This window comes from Gavia stellata, chromosome 1 (assembly GCF_030936135.1).
Source record: "Gavia stellata isolate bGavSte3 chromosome 1, bGavSte3.hap2, whole genome shotgun sequence".
Lineage (NCBI taxonomy): Eukaryota > Metazoa > Chordata > Aves > Gaviiformes > Gaviidae > Gavia > Gavia stellata.
This window is the reverse complement of record NC_082594.1, coordinates 47,001,881-47,016,271: the sequence shown is the minus strand read 5'-3', so window position 1 is coordinate 47,016,271 and position 14,391 is coordinate 47,001,881. Positions and strand designations below refer to the sequence as shown.

At 38.4% G+C, this 14,391-nt stretch overlaps 1 protein-coding gene across 1 annotated transcript in view; it reads left to right on the top strand.

The window, feature by feature from the left end:
- Window positions 1-14,391, top strand: part of MYCBP2 (MYC binding protein 2) — a 213,019-nt gene that overhangs the window by 23,144 nt on the left and 175,484 nt on the right. The window contains exon 2 of the mRNA XM_059820870.1: window positions 5,390-5,465. Within this exon, the coding sequence (XP_059676853.1) occupies window positions 5,390-5,465 (76 nt within the window). The remainder of the gene's footprint in view (window positions 1-5,389; window positions 5,466-14,391) is intronic.

Genomic DNA, 14,391 nt, shown 5'->3' with positions numbered 1-14,391 from the left:
GTATAATTTATACCTCCCAGAGACTAAAAGAAGAGAGTAATGAAGTCATCGCATTTTCTGGGCAGTCGTTCTATGTTGATACAGCTTTGTTTACTCAAAATAGTCTTTTCTTCTCCATATGCCTTTTGTAAATAACTCTGTAGTACTTCAGTTCTCCAGTGGTGACTTAGGAATAGTGGTGCTTCTATGTGCTATTGGGTGGTGGTAAAGAAAAGTCTTTGAAAAATTGTGGCAATTGGATGTTGTAATACACTTATTCAAAAAGAAAATGACAAAGGCGTATAGACTTTTGCAAGTCAGAGATGCCCCCAACAGTTTGTTGGGCAGAGCTTCAGGTAGATAAGATGGGGCACTGCGGCTGATGTCGAACTGCTTTGGACCAATTAGTCTTCATGTAGTCCCACTGCCTTTATGGCAAATGTGATATTCCATTGTGCAGTGACAACCTCTGGATAATGTGTTTTGTAATTTGTAGATCCTTTATGGCAGTAATATACCTGTACAAAGAAAGCTGCCAAACAGCACTAGTAGTTATGTGATTTCTGCACATAAAAATGAGTTTTGCTGATCTTGCACTGTTAATCAGTATGGGGCAGTTGAGGACAACAGTGGAGGAAACATCAGTTCATTACTTTTCAACCAATGTCCACATGTCAGTACTCGCATTTCACTGCCCTGGAGTAAAGTGTGTTGGTAGATTTAGAGCTTTTTAAGGAACTTGATGCTGTGATGAAAAACCCTGAGACATGATGGTGACTACAAGAGTGATAATAGCTTGCAGTTGCAGGCTACTTGACAATTTCAGCTTGGGATTTCACTTTGGGCTGTTCAGAAGCAAATGCTTGCTGCTTCTTGTCCAACCAGATTGATCACCAGCAGCAATAATTCACCAAGTGGAGGGAACAAAAGAATTATTTGATATCACAAATCTGATAGTGTTTCATTTCAGTGTCACAGAGTGGTTGCTGCCTCTTAAGAGCATTTCCACCAGCCCTTGAATGCTTAAGCTAACTGTGCAGAGTAAGCATCTGTGGAAACAAAATAATACATTTGTCATTTGTCTGGACGCGGGATGACTTTGATAGACCTCTCCTTTCAACAGTACACTTCTTCCTGAAGACGCTTAACCGTTGAACCAGAGCAAGCAAGTTTAGACAAATACGCTGAGCCAAAGTCAGTTGGAAGTTTTAAAAATTTTAGCATATGTTAGCATGCGGCTTACTAAATTCACTCATTTTTCAAAAGTGTACTCAAAGATTTAATTAACAGTAGAATGACTGGGTCTAATGCTGTACTAGCTACCATGACATTTGGTAACATATTTCAGATTGAAGCAAAGGTTTTAGGTCAGATAGCAGTTGAATAACACTTTTGTTGTTCCTATTCTGCCTCAGCAGCGGAGACAGAATGATATTTTTTCCACTCATCAGTGACACCTTTAGTGTAACATACAGCCTAGAAGAGCTTATGCAGGTGTGACACTATTAACATAAGGTTAACATAATGTTAACCGATATTGAGTAATTCAGTAACAATACTGAATGGGAGGGGGACACTCAACACACAAAGCTTCCTTCTCAAATTTAAGCTTATGAAATGCAATTCAGGACTGTTGTGACTTTGAGGGAAGATGCTCTGTTTGCATTTCATCAACTCTTTTGAGCAGAGTAAGAGCAATGGTGTTGAGACAACTGAAGAGCATTCCCCTAATAATGCAGCAAATATTGCAAGTACTAGCTAATGCTACTTCTGGTTTGAAAACAAATAAATTAAGCATGGTTTTACTTCCTCCTACTGCAGGTGCCACAAAGCTGAATAGAAGTTGCAATCATGTCATTTTAAATAGTCCAGCAATTGGTTGTTGCCCACCCTCCCCTTTTTTTTTCCCCCCAGGTTTGTGACAATTGTTCCATATTCCAGGGTTGAATGTTTTAGGTCTTTGCTTTTATTCTCAACTGATTTTTCTGTGAAGGCTGTAATACCACCATTTACTCTTTCTTTGGGTCCATTTGCCACAAATATTTTCTTGTCAAGGTATCTTCATGTTCTGCACTTACTTGACTTGCACTTCCTTTGTGGTCCGATTCAAAACTGCTAACATAGTCTCAAATGTTACAGTGGCTTGAAGCAGTGTGCAGAAAACCTGCCTAAGATCTGATGATAATCAGTGTTTGGTTTGTGTGAACGAAACGGTATCAACAGCTGAGTTAAAAGTTAAAGGCTAAAGGCTTTCTGCGACTGGAAGCAGATTGTCAGCGCAGAGTTTCAGGACCTTTACAAATGACAGCTTACAGCAATTTAAAACTGTTAACAAAAATATAATTAATAATTTAGCTAAAACATCCAACCGAGCCATATCAGGTCTTGTTAATCTTCAGGCAGTAGAAGAGTCAGGCTTATAATTAACACATGTGGTTTCCAACAGGAAATTATTCATAATCTGCTTAACGTTCTTTTTCATGAATATACTTGCCCATATTTTATCCTTTCTATCTGAATAATAAAACCTCTCGGCATAATGGTATATAACAGTAGAACTGTGGACAATCATATATATCTTTATGTTATATGCAGATGCATTATAAACATATTAGTATTATGTGTAGTAATGATAGGTTGCTCAGAACTGTTTATAAAATTAGTGTTGATGAGGGTTGTTTTATTTTTTAATCACTTACTAGTTCTGAAGTTTCATTTCGATACAGGGGGGAAGTATACTTCCCAACAAAAACATTGGGATTTCTGTATCCTTGAGTCTTTGTTTTACGGAAAAATAGGGAGATAAATGTGGATTCTCAACATGGCATTTCTATACCCAAGTTGTGTCCATGTAAAAAATCGTTCAAGCCTAAAACTTGCTGAAGATAATGACTGCTACAGTGGAGTCACCAGGAAAAGTTTATACTTGCAGCATCTTTAATGGCTGATGTATGAATGAGGGACATCATAGCACCACCACTTGGAATCTGAAAGAGGAAGTAAGCCTATTGCTGATCTTTCCTGCTTGCTAATTGGAGAAAACATTGTCTAGGTATCATTGACAAATGAAGTTTGTCTGCGAAACAGTGGGGGTTTTGTCACTTTGGAAATGAGCCCAATCTTAGTGGGGGAGAAAGAAGGCTTAATTTGGGGGATTTCTAGATGTATATGTGCACAGAAATATATACCAAAATATGGGGACTGGTCCTGTGAAATATTTACAAGATGAAAAAGTGCTTATAATGTTTGCAGACTGTAACAAATTTGGAGAGTTTGCAAGGTTTTTGGCAGGCGGGATTAAATTTAAAATGTCTTGGCAACTTGAGTTAGTGTCCTTTAAAAAAAAAAAAAAAGAAAAAAAGCAATACTTACCAAGTTCTTTCTGGGAAGTGCAAATTGTACCTTGTTTAAAAGGCATAATTAACATCACAACTAGATAAAGAGTATTAGAAGCTCAGTTTGGAGGTTTGCAGGAAAATGTTTTCAAGTTACTCTGGGTTACATAGGTCTGCCATGCCATATTGCTGTGAAGCTGCCAAATAATACCTGGAATACAGTTAAAAGTGTGACCTTGGAGGCGTATGAGGCAATTCTTCTTCCTCTTCTCAACAGCAAATAAGAAGTACTGTTTTCAGTTGTGGTCAGTGCAGTTTAATTGTGGTATGGACTGAGAGAGCCCAGAAGAAGTCCAAAATAAATCAGGACTTTTACACTTAAAGGTAGGGTGAAAGTTTCATAAGAGGTTATTTGGTCTAGAGAAGAAGATTGAGTGGCTACAACAGAATGGAAGGGGCTGCACTATTCTTAGTGTTTGACAGCAAAATAAGAATTAACTGCATTAAACTCTAGTAAGGAAGAAAAACTTGTCCAATCTAAGAATAACTAAATAGTGAAATGGACTATGGAGTTTGATTAGAGAAATTTGGACATTAGAAACTTTATTGCTGAAGGAACTGTAGGAGGTCATCTAGGTTCTCTTTATAAGCTTTAATCTACTGGGGAGGGTGGTGGGTTCCCCCTCGCTGAATAACTTCTCTTAACTCCAGGATAATGGCGGTGGTTCCTTATAAGAAAAGCAGTGAGCTGATTTGTTTCTGCAGGAAGTGCCTTGATGAGGAATGTACCTCCCTCTTTGTTAATAGGTTAAGATGGGAAAGGTGATGAAATTTCTATCAGACAGCTTTCTTGGGATACTTTGCAGGTGTTCTTTGTTAGAGCTTGTTTTCTGACTGGTGGCCATGTGTCAAACTTTATTTTCCAGCTTTTGAGTGCTGGACCATGAGACTTGTATACAGGAGAGAGTAGTAAGCAATATATTTTGTCTGTCAAAATTTTTTTTAGAAAGAAGTTGTTTGAATAAAATACTAAGATTCTCCTGATTCTCAATCTCTTTCCAATTTATTACCTGAAAGTGCAACTTCTTACTGCCTGTGATTCTCAGATTCCATAGTTTTATTTTTTCAACTAATATGAACTGTAAACTATTGGAGTAATGTTTAAGTGGCACAGAGGAATGTTAGTAGCTGTTGCTTGAGGTCCTGTATAGGATGAACTGTATGTGGCGCAGATAACATCTGCCTTTTTTTGCGATGGGTTTGTAATCTGAACAGACCAGAGAAATGTAGAGTAGGTTAAAAAGCATGCATCTCAGTAATCTCAGTGATGGTGACAAAACAACTTTGTGTGTGTGTATGGTGTCTTTTTTCTATGGTGTCTTTTTTTGAGTTTTTTTTTTTTAACTGGGTAGTAAAATGGAGGAGAAAACAATGTGATAGGAATGAGATGTGGGCAGAGGAGGATTAGAGGAGCATGTGTTAGCTAGAGCTATAACGCAAAGGGATGGAAATGAGAAGTCTGTAAGCTGAAGGTGGGAAAAGTCCAGACAAAATTAAAAAAAGCTGTGTTCAACAGTTGCAGTTTCTTCCACCAACTGAATTTTCTGCCAAATGATACTCTTCTAAAGCTTCCTTTTTGTCTTGAAAGGCTTGAATCTTTATCTGGTAAAGACTTCATAAAACATACATGTTCTGTACTAACAGGTTATATTACTGAGAATCATCAATAATTCTTGGTTCTAGCATTGATGTGGCACTAACGGATTTGTAATAGAAACAGTAGGGTAAACCAGTAAAAAATATAGGTATTTTTCGTCTGTCCTAGCATATATTCTGCTTAAATTGATGAGAATAAAGGCCCGTAATTCAGTGGTGCATTAGGAAAGCATCATTTTAAGTGCTTTTGTATTCTGATTTATACTCTGAAATTCTGCCTGTGTTGGTTCCCTTTGCTTAGGAGAAAAAATTTTAGAGGGCTTCTGACATTTTTTTCCTTTGCTGGTGCTGCTGTTTACCATGGGGTATGGAAGGGAGTTTAATTCTTTTGTTCTCATGGCTTTTCTGCTCTTTTTCAGAAGTAAGAAGCTTTTTAGCAAGAAAAAATTGAAAAGGAAACAGAAGACTAAATTGAAAGTAAAAACACGCAACAAGGTAAGTCTGTAACTAACTTGACAAAGTTCTGACTCAAAAATAAAAGTAATTTCAATTGAGAGAAATTAAGAAAAAAATAAGTGTAACTAGCAATTTATTTGTTTAAAAAACATAATAATAGGCCAGTATTGTTTGTCTGTTTTGTGTATTCTACATGACTATGATACCAATGCTAACCTTACTCCAACTGCATTTGCTATTAATGTTCAGCATGAAATAATATGAACAGCATTTTTGGTTCTCCAGTTCCTAAACTGTAAATGTAGCTAAATGTGTTAGTCTTATAGTTAAATTTTGAGATGTGTGTCTAGCCAACAGTTAGAGACTGCTGCTGCAAAGAGTTCTGTCTGTGTTGACTAAAGAAGAAGGGGAGCATTCAATGTCTAAGGAATTCAAAGTTACCTCTGAAAATTCCTCCATAATGGGATAGATGATACTTATCTGTTTCTATTAATATTTTCTCCCTGTGTAACCCCTGCCCCCATCACTTTAAATGCATGGGAGCAGTATAGTGAACTTCATAAAAATGTTTACGTGTTTACTTGTTGCAGAGAAGAAATCTAGACAGAAGCAACAGTATTTTAAAATACCGCTCTGCTGTATTCTTTCTCTATTAGAGAGCTATTATTTGTCTGTTTAAGCTGGAATCTTGGAGGGATTTTCATGAAGATGCACTGCAGGTACGGAGGCTTCTTCCTAGGTTCCCACTATAGTCAGTAAAGAGAAAGTAGCTCATTTCTGGAATGGTTCTGAAGGACAGAACCACTGAAATATCCAGTGAAAACACTTCCTAGTCGGTTGAATGCCTTTATAATACAAATACACTGTAGATCAAATTGGACATCTTATCCCTATTCGCCAAACCTCGTGTAGTTGCTCTATCTCAAGACAGATGACTTTGGGAGGGTGAAGCGAGCCCTCTATCTCTTCATTTTGTGCTGCCTTTTTGGATACTTACCAGATTGTTCTGCTTATCTCAAGTAGTGCAGCTCCAGACTATGGTATAGAAGGGGCTTATTTTCGTCTCTGTTCTCAGTACTGTACTGTGAAATATTTCTGGTCCAAACTGAATTTTTCAGCTCTTTCTTCAGTTGCTATGATATTAGAAGTTTTAGCCTTGTTCCCTTCATGATTTTATCTGACCCCCTGTCAACAAAAAAAAAAAAGTTAGAAATTTGAAGAAATTTTGCAGAATGTAGTTAGTCTTTGTGTGTTCTGTCTGGTGACAGAAACTTGTGCTTTTAAAATAAGGTAACTCTTCAGCTTTGATCTCTTACTATGTAAAGGGAACCTTGCCTTTCTGGATAGTGGTGCCCTAGTTGAACCGCCAAGTAGCAACCTAAATCCAGAACTACTGTTCTTCACAAGCTTGACAGTCCAGTGTGCTTCTTTGATTTAGTTGCATTGGATAAATAGGTTGGCAGGATCCCTTCTGAATGGCCAAAGATGACATGAGCGTATTAAAAGCTGGTTCTTGTCAGTAGTTATAGATTTGGTGCTAACTGATCATCTCTGCACCTCATGCTTATGGAAGGTTGTTTACAAGATTTTTCTTGGATTTTAAATAGCTTCTAGTTGAAGCATTAAGTGAGATCTGTCTGCCTTTGAAAGGCGTAATGGGTTTTTGCATGTCTTTTACTGATGCCTCTATTCTAGACAGTCTTTGAGGCAGGCCACGGTTGACCAGGAGAGCATTGGTGTTTGTTTCAAGTCACTGAGGAACAGAAAGGCATTTCAGCTTATTCCTGCATGATAGCAGGAAATTGTGTATTTCCTGAAAAATGTAGCTGAGGAGAGAAAGATTAAAATCAGCTTCATGTCTTTAGGTTATCAAACTTTCATTACTGGCAAAGTGGGATGGCTTTTTTTGTTTTGTTTTTGGTTGTTCCCTTGGTTTTTTGTTGTTGGTTTGGGGTTTTTTTTCCTAGATGCTTTTCAGTGCATCCATCCCCATGCTTACTAGTGCAGAATAAGCACAATGATAATTTTTGCACTGGAATGTCTGAAAACAGGTGTGTGTATTGTCAGGAAAATGTGAGTTTCCATTTGAAGCCTTATAATAGGACAGATTGAAAAGCCCATCACTACTGGACATTCTAAGCAGGAGACCTTGTGTATCAGCTTATTTTTTAAGAACCAGGGTCTTTTAGTCTGAACAGAGATAGGAGCTTTCTCTTAATATGCTTGATAGAGGCATGGAGGGCCTTAAATTAAGAATAAGCTGAAGGAACCCAAAAATTTGTTATTTATACCCTGCGCTTACTAAAAATGGTAATTGAGTAATTGAAGAGGAGAGAACAAAAAAAGTCATTGCTGAGCAACTGGAAAATTATTTCCACTATTTAAGCATTAAATGTTACAACATCTTAAATATAAAACATTAATTGGTGTTTAATGCAGCCCACTAGTTTGAGGCTTATTCTGTTTCTAAGCTGGGGTCATGTTGTGATCATTTGTTCCTACTGTTTGACCTACTGTTAACTTTTGGTTTTGTGGTTTAGTATCCTTTTTTTTAAATGGAGATGTAAAAGTTTTCCATGTGGGTGCAGTGTGTTTCAGCTTTAGAAATTCAGTGCTGAACAGAGTGACTTTTACATAGAAAGCAAATACATGATTATTAGACGTGGATATAGCACCTTGGATTCCTGCCTGCCCCCCCCCCTTTTTTTTTTTTTGAAACAATTATCACTAGAAAATTGTAGGCTGTGTAACTTATCTCAACCCTATGACTACTGCAGCTTCCCCTCCCTCCCCCCTTTTCACCCCCTGGAGTTTTCCCACTTTGCTGTTAACACGTAACACACTTAGCTGAGAGACTGGGTGGAAAGCCAGAGTTCACCATCTTCTGTTCTCATAACATTATTTGAAGTATACTGATAAATTGGAGTCTGTCAGAGACAGAGAATGTACTTCCAGTCATTGGCATCCACCTGTTTAGTTTACGCAGAAGTTTTAAACTATGACATGTTTAGCTTTATACAAATGGAACGAATAAAACCTTGGGAAAGTATGGTTCACGTAGCAGACAAATTTATTGTAAGCTAATGATTAGATGTATAAGGTGGATCAGTTGGGGAAAATATTTCTTATTAAAAACACACGCAGCTTCTCAAATAATTTGGCAGTGTTTTCAATGGCTTTTGTATTATTTAGTGTTTCAACCTCAAGAGGGCATCCCTTTCTAAGAGATGTTTGAACTGTTCAAAGAAGAATTTGGTGAGGTTCTATGCTCTGGGTTATGCACAGATTAGATCAGATGGTTATTATAGCCTTACCTATCTTTAACAACAGATTAATTTTCCTCTCCTAGATTGTAGTCTGTTTCCATCACATCTGAGCATAAGTTGTTATTGCAGTCATCTGGTTCAAGAGGAAGGAAATAAATTGGTCAGAAAATAAGCTATGTATGGATTTCATCTTTTGGGAAAACAGTTTGTTTAGGTGTGAGACAAGTCTAAAGGAGACCAGAGGGTTTTGGATTTTCCACTTCTTTCCTTGAGTATACTGCAACATCACAAAAGGCTAACTGAAAAGAGCACTTTTGAGTCTACTTGCTCTATTTTATGAACTAACCCTGTGCCGTTTAACCTCTCCTACATAATGCATCCTTCCATTTAGCAGGGACTACATGTTTACAAGGACAAGCCACACATCAGGGTATGACCATCTGTGCTTCATTCTCCCTCTCATAAGATAGCCTCTTATCTTTCAGAAAAAGAGTAACACACAAGAAATAAAATTTTACCTTTGTGTATTAAAGCTAAGTTCATGATTCTTTACTTACAATGGCATTGCAGTTTCTCAGACTTGCATTTAGATTTCATTATTCAGTAGTACAGGATTGAATTGTTCTTTCTTCAGTATCTTTTAAAACTTCAAGAGAAAGGCTTTTCTAATTTTCTTAAATGTTTGGAGAACATCATCTGCTTCTGTTTTGTCTACCTAAAGTACAGAAAACTTTTGTAAGGGATTTAATAAGGTTTATTTTTAAACCTTTACAGATTCTTTATCTACTCCTCTGAAAAAGATGCCTTAGTCCTTCTGACCACTGAAATGACCTTTCATCACTGTTAGCTCACCTTGTATGGTTTCAGCTGAGAATCTCCTTTTTGAACTTCAATATTGCACATTTTGTAAGAATGACATCATTTTTAAAAATTACTCTTCCTTTCCACCAAAATTTAATTTTAGATGTTCTGTCTAGCATAAATAAATTTTTCCAGCACTCAAGACAGAAGATGTCACAAATACTGGATATCCGTTAAATTTTATGATGTATGTTTCATCATGTATTTTGATTTAAGAAGGTACATTTTCAATTTATGATGATACCAAGTGAAACAACAAAGATGAAGATTTCAGAATGTCCCACTTTCTTACAGCTCTTATGAAAAACACTAAATGAAAAAGCATAATTCTGTTTTCCAGTCTTGAAGCTCCATTCTTTTTGAAAGCGACAGCAATTTCATATTCTGAGAAACCAAATGCTTTGGGAGAAAAAAAATTTAGAGCCTATCATCTCGTCTTCCACTCAGACATCCTAGAAGCTGGGCTTCTAGTCATTCTTACACTTAGTGAGTGCTTTGGATTGCAGTATTCCAGTAGCCATTAAGAAAAGGACATTTAGAGGTGCAGAAAAAGTGATAGTTGCTGTTTACCTTAGCCACAGTGTAACGAAAAGATGTTTCATACATCTGTGGATCTTCATACACCTAACACTAAGAAAACAAGCTATTAGGGTGGGTTTTTTTCTTGAAATAATGTATCCCATAGCTCAAGAGCAGTCTGATTTGATTATTAATAACCTTGAATGTGTGCAAAATTAATAAGTTGCTTCACTGAGTTCTTAGAAGCCGATTAACATTTTAGCTTAATGTTCCACTGTTTTCCTTGGCAATGTAAAGTATTTTGTGTCAACATGAAATGCAGTATTAAGAGAAATGTTGTAATTTAAATTAGACTTCATTAGTTCGATATAAGAATTACGAAGCGGGGTTCTGTAGGCACAGTTAGTGATTAGATTTTTCAGAGTGATCTGTTCTACCTCAAAATCTATGACCCAGTAGCAAGATTGTACAGGTGGTAGCACTTATCTCATACTATTGGGGAAGTTTGTATGGCTGTGTAGAACAGTGATACAATGCCATGGCTCTCATTAGTTGCAGAAAAGGAAACTTCCAGTTGATGATGAGATGAACTTAAGCCCAAGTTTCCTAACCTGATCAGTGCATCTGACCTCAGTGAAGTTAGCAATCTGTTGTAATCTGGAAAGAAAAAAACTTGCCTCATATGGAAAAATATTCTGATGTCTGTTTTGAATACTTTCCACTACCACTGTTGAAGAAAAGAAAAAAGGGGGAAAAAAAAAGCTGCTCACTGAATGAGCATTTACATTAGAGGGGCAGAAAGTTTTCCTGTCTTTTTTTATCAGCTCCATCTCTGCCTTTTGTAAAAGAAACCTAAGAAAGTGATGTTTATACAACCTGCTCATACACCTCCGCTTTTGAACAGATGTTTGTTTTGAAGACCTGTAAACTATAAATATTATAGTTAAAGCCCCTCAGAAACTTCAGCAAATCTATCATGAATAAATGGTCAGTGGTTTTTACCTTATGGTGAAAGGGGGGGGCGGGGAGGAGAGAGAACAATATGGTGTTCGGAAGTTCCCTTCCTACTCTACAACCAGAAACGATGTGCACCTTTCTTTTGCCTTGAAACATGCTAAGCATTTGTATGCTTATACATTTAATGTTAATCCAGTTGAGGTTTTTTCCCCATCAAATGAAAGACAGTAAACAGTGAAAGTCATAATTGTCCTTCAGTTTTAACTTGTTTTTACAACCCAACAACATATTGTTCAAAAAGGGATTTATTTAGTACAGTTATAAGGCCAGTGTTTTTAAACTGACAAAACCAGGTAGGGAATTTCAAAATAATTCTTAAGGGACATTGTTAGGACTGCTACTATATTTGTCAAGTGTATCACAGAATGGAGTATAAGATACTTCTAGTTTTAAAGATTTACAGTTCTCAGAGACAAGGTATTGTGCCTTTAGGAGTCCCAGACTTTGGAGATAACAGAGAAAGTCTGGAGGAAGGAAGACTTTCCCTTGGTTGGGGAGAATTAAGTTAGAGACCAGTTAAGTAAACTGGACATCCACAAGTCCATGGGTCCTGATGGGATGCACCCGTGAGTGCTGAGGGAGCTGGCAGAAGTCATTGCTGGGCCACTCTCTGTCATCTTTGAAAGGTCCTGGAGAACACGCGAGGTGCCCGAGGACTGGAGGAAAGCCAATGTCACTCCAGTCTTCAAAAAGGGCAAGAAGGAAGACCCAGGAAACTACAGGCCAGTCAGGCTCACCTCCACCCCTGGAAAGATGATGGAACAGCTCATTCTGGGCATCATCTCAAAGCATCTGGAGGAAAAGAAGGTTATCAGAAGTAGTCAAGATGCATTCACAGAATCACTAAGGTTGGAAAAGACCTGTAAGATCATCAAGTCCAACCAAAAGTCCAACCATTCACCAAGGGGAAGTCAAGTCTGACCAATCTGATAGCCTTCTACGATGGCATGACTGGATGGATAGATGAGGGGAGGGCAGTGGATGTTGTCTACCTTGACTTCAGCAAGGCTTTCGACACAGTCTCCCACATCATCCTCATAGGCAAGCTTAGGAAGCATGGGTTAGATGAACAGACAGTGGGGCGGATTAAAAACTGGCTAATAGGTAGAGCTCAGAGGGTTGTGATTAGTGGCACAGAGTCTCGTTGGAGTTCTGTAACAAGTGGTGTTCCCCAGGGGTCAGCACTGCCTCCAGTCCTGTTCCATATATTCATCAATGACCTGGATGAAGGGATAGAGTGTGCTCTCAGCAAGTTTGCTGATGACACAAAACTGGGAGGAGTGGCAGACACACCAGAAGGCTGCGCTGCCGTTCAGTGTGACCTGGACAGCTGGAGAGTTGGGCAGAGAGGAATCTTATGAAATTCAACAAAGGCAAGTGTAGGGTACGGCACCTGGGGTGGAATAACCCCATGCATCAGTACAGGTTAGGGGCTGACCTGCTGGAGAGCAGCTCTGTGGAAAGGGACCTGGGAGTTCTGGTGGACAACAGGACGGCCATGAGCCAGCGATGTGCCCTTGGGGCCAAGAAGGCCAGTGGCATCCTGGGGTGCATCAGAAAGAGTGTGGCTAGCAGGTCGAGGGAGGTTATCTTCCCCCTCTACTCTGCCCTGCTGAGGCCGCCTCTGGAGTACTGTGTCCAGTTCTGGGCTCCCTGGTTCAAGAAGGACAGGGAGCTGCTGGAGAGGGTACAGCAAAGGGCTACGAGGATGATTAGGGGACTGGAACATCTTTCTTATGAGGAAAGGCTGAGGGACTTGGGTCTTTTTAGTCTGGAGAAGAGAAGACTGAGGGGGGGGTCTTATTAATGCTTCTAAATACTTAAGGGCTGGGTGCCAGGAGGATGGGGCCAGTATTTTTTCAGTGGTGCCCAGTGACAGGACGAGAGATAACAGGCACAAACTTGGCCATAGGAAGTTCCATCTAAACATGAGGAGGAACTTTTTTCCTTTGAGGGTGGCAGAGCACTGGAACAAGCTGCCCAGCGAGGTTGTGGAGTCTCCTTCCCTGGAGATATTCAAAACTCGCCTGGACACATTCCTGTGCAGTGTGCTCTGGGTGAACCTGCTCTGGTGGGGGGTTGGACTAGATGATCTCCAGAGGTCCCTTCCAACCCCTGTCATTCTGTGATTCTGTGAAGGAAAAGTGGTGATATGAACTAAGAAGTGTAAACAGTGGATTAACATCATAGCTAGATATTAAATTCTAGTTCAGAGTCGTATATTCTAGTGCTACACTGTTCAGATAGAGTAGGGTTTTCTGGAGAACGTTGTGCTGTACGGAAGTCTGGGTAGGAGATTATTGTCTGTAACTATAGTTGTGCACTGTTGTAGAAAAGTGAGACACTAAACACAAAATAGTATGGTTAAAGTGCTTACTGTTTAAAAGCTAAAGCATTAGGTAAGGGACTTTTTAATAGTTGTAAAGTATTGAGAATAAGGAAGCAGTTTATTTCTGAAGATTAGTCAACTTATTATTGATAGACAAGAAAACATACATTGATAATTTATCTAGCACTGGAATGTCTAAAATCATCTGTGCTGGTTAAACGATTTGGCCAACGTATTTCAAAAGAGGCTACGTGAGCTGCAGAACTTAGGCTGTTCTGGAACAAAGACTAAGCTGAACTCCTGGCAAGAAAGAACTGGAATGGAAATTTTTCACAGAAGTTATAATTAACAATACATTATACTAATTAGATAAGTGAACTTCAGTTAGAGATATTTCAGAGGTTCCAGGTATCTTTCTCTTCCTGTAACTGGCAGTAAACTAGGAAATGCATAGTAAACTTACTAAATAATTTTTAACCTGTGCAGTTCAACTGAGTGAGCTTTAAAGCTGAAAGCTGATATTTTGTGTTTGAACAGCAGCTGCAAAAATTCTTGGGGTGTGTGTATGGATATTTGACATACAGAAGAGTCATGTGTTACAACTGTTTAGTGTTCTGGTGCCAAGTACATTTTAAAGTATGTGGTAGCTCATTATCATTGGTGTCAGTCCAATTCTGTTTTGATGCAATTTGATACTGGAATAATGTATGATTCTGTATCTTGAATTCTTGCACTGATTAATATTGCATTAAACTTATGTTGTCTTTCAATCCTTAATGGCAGAAGTTCTGTTGTTTCAGTATGTATGTAGGGAACTTTTTCCAGCTTTTTTTTTCCACTATCTTTATATTTTTGTGTGTACTTCAAATACTGACACGAGTAAGAAAGATTAACACACTGTGTTGGATAAAATAGGTTACAGAGTAAACCACTGCTTCTTAATGTGTTAGCCTGAAATAATTTTGTAGTAATA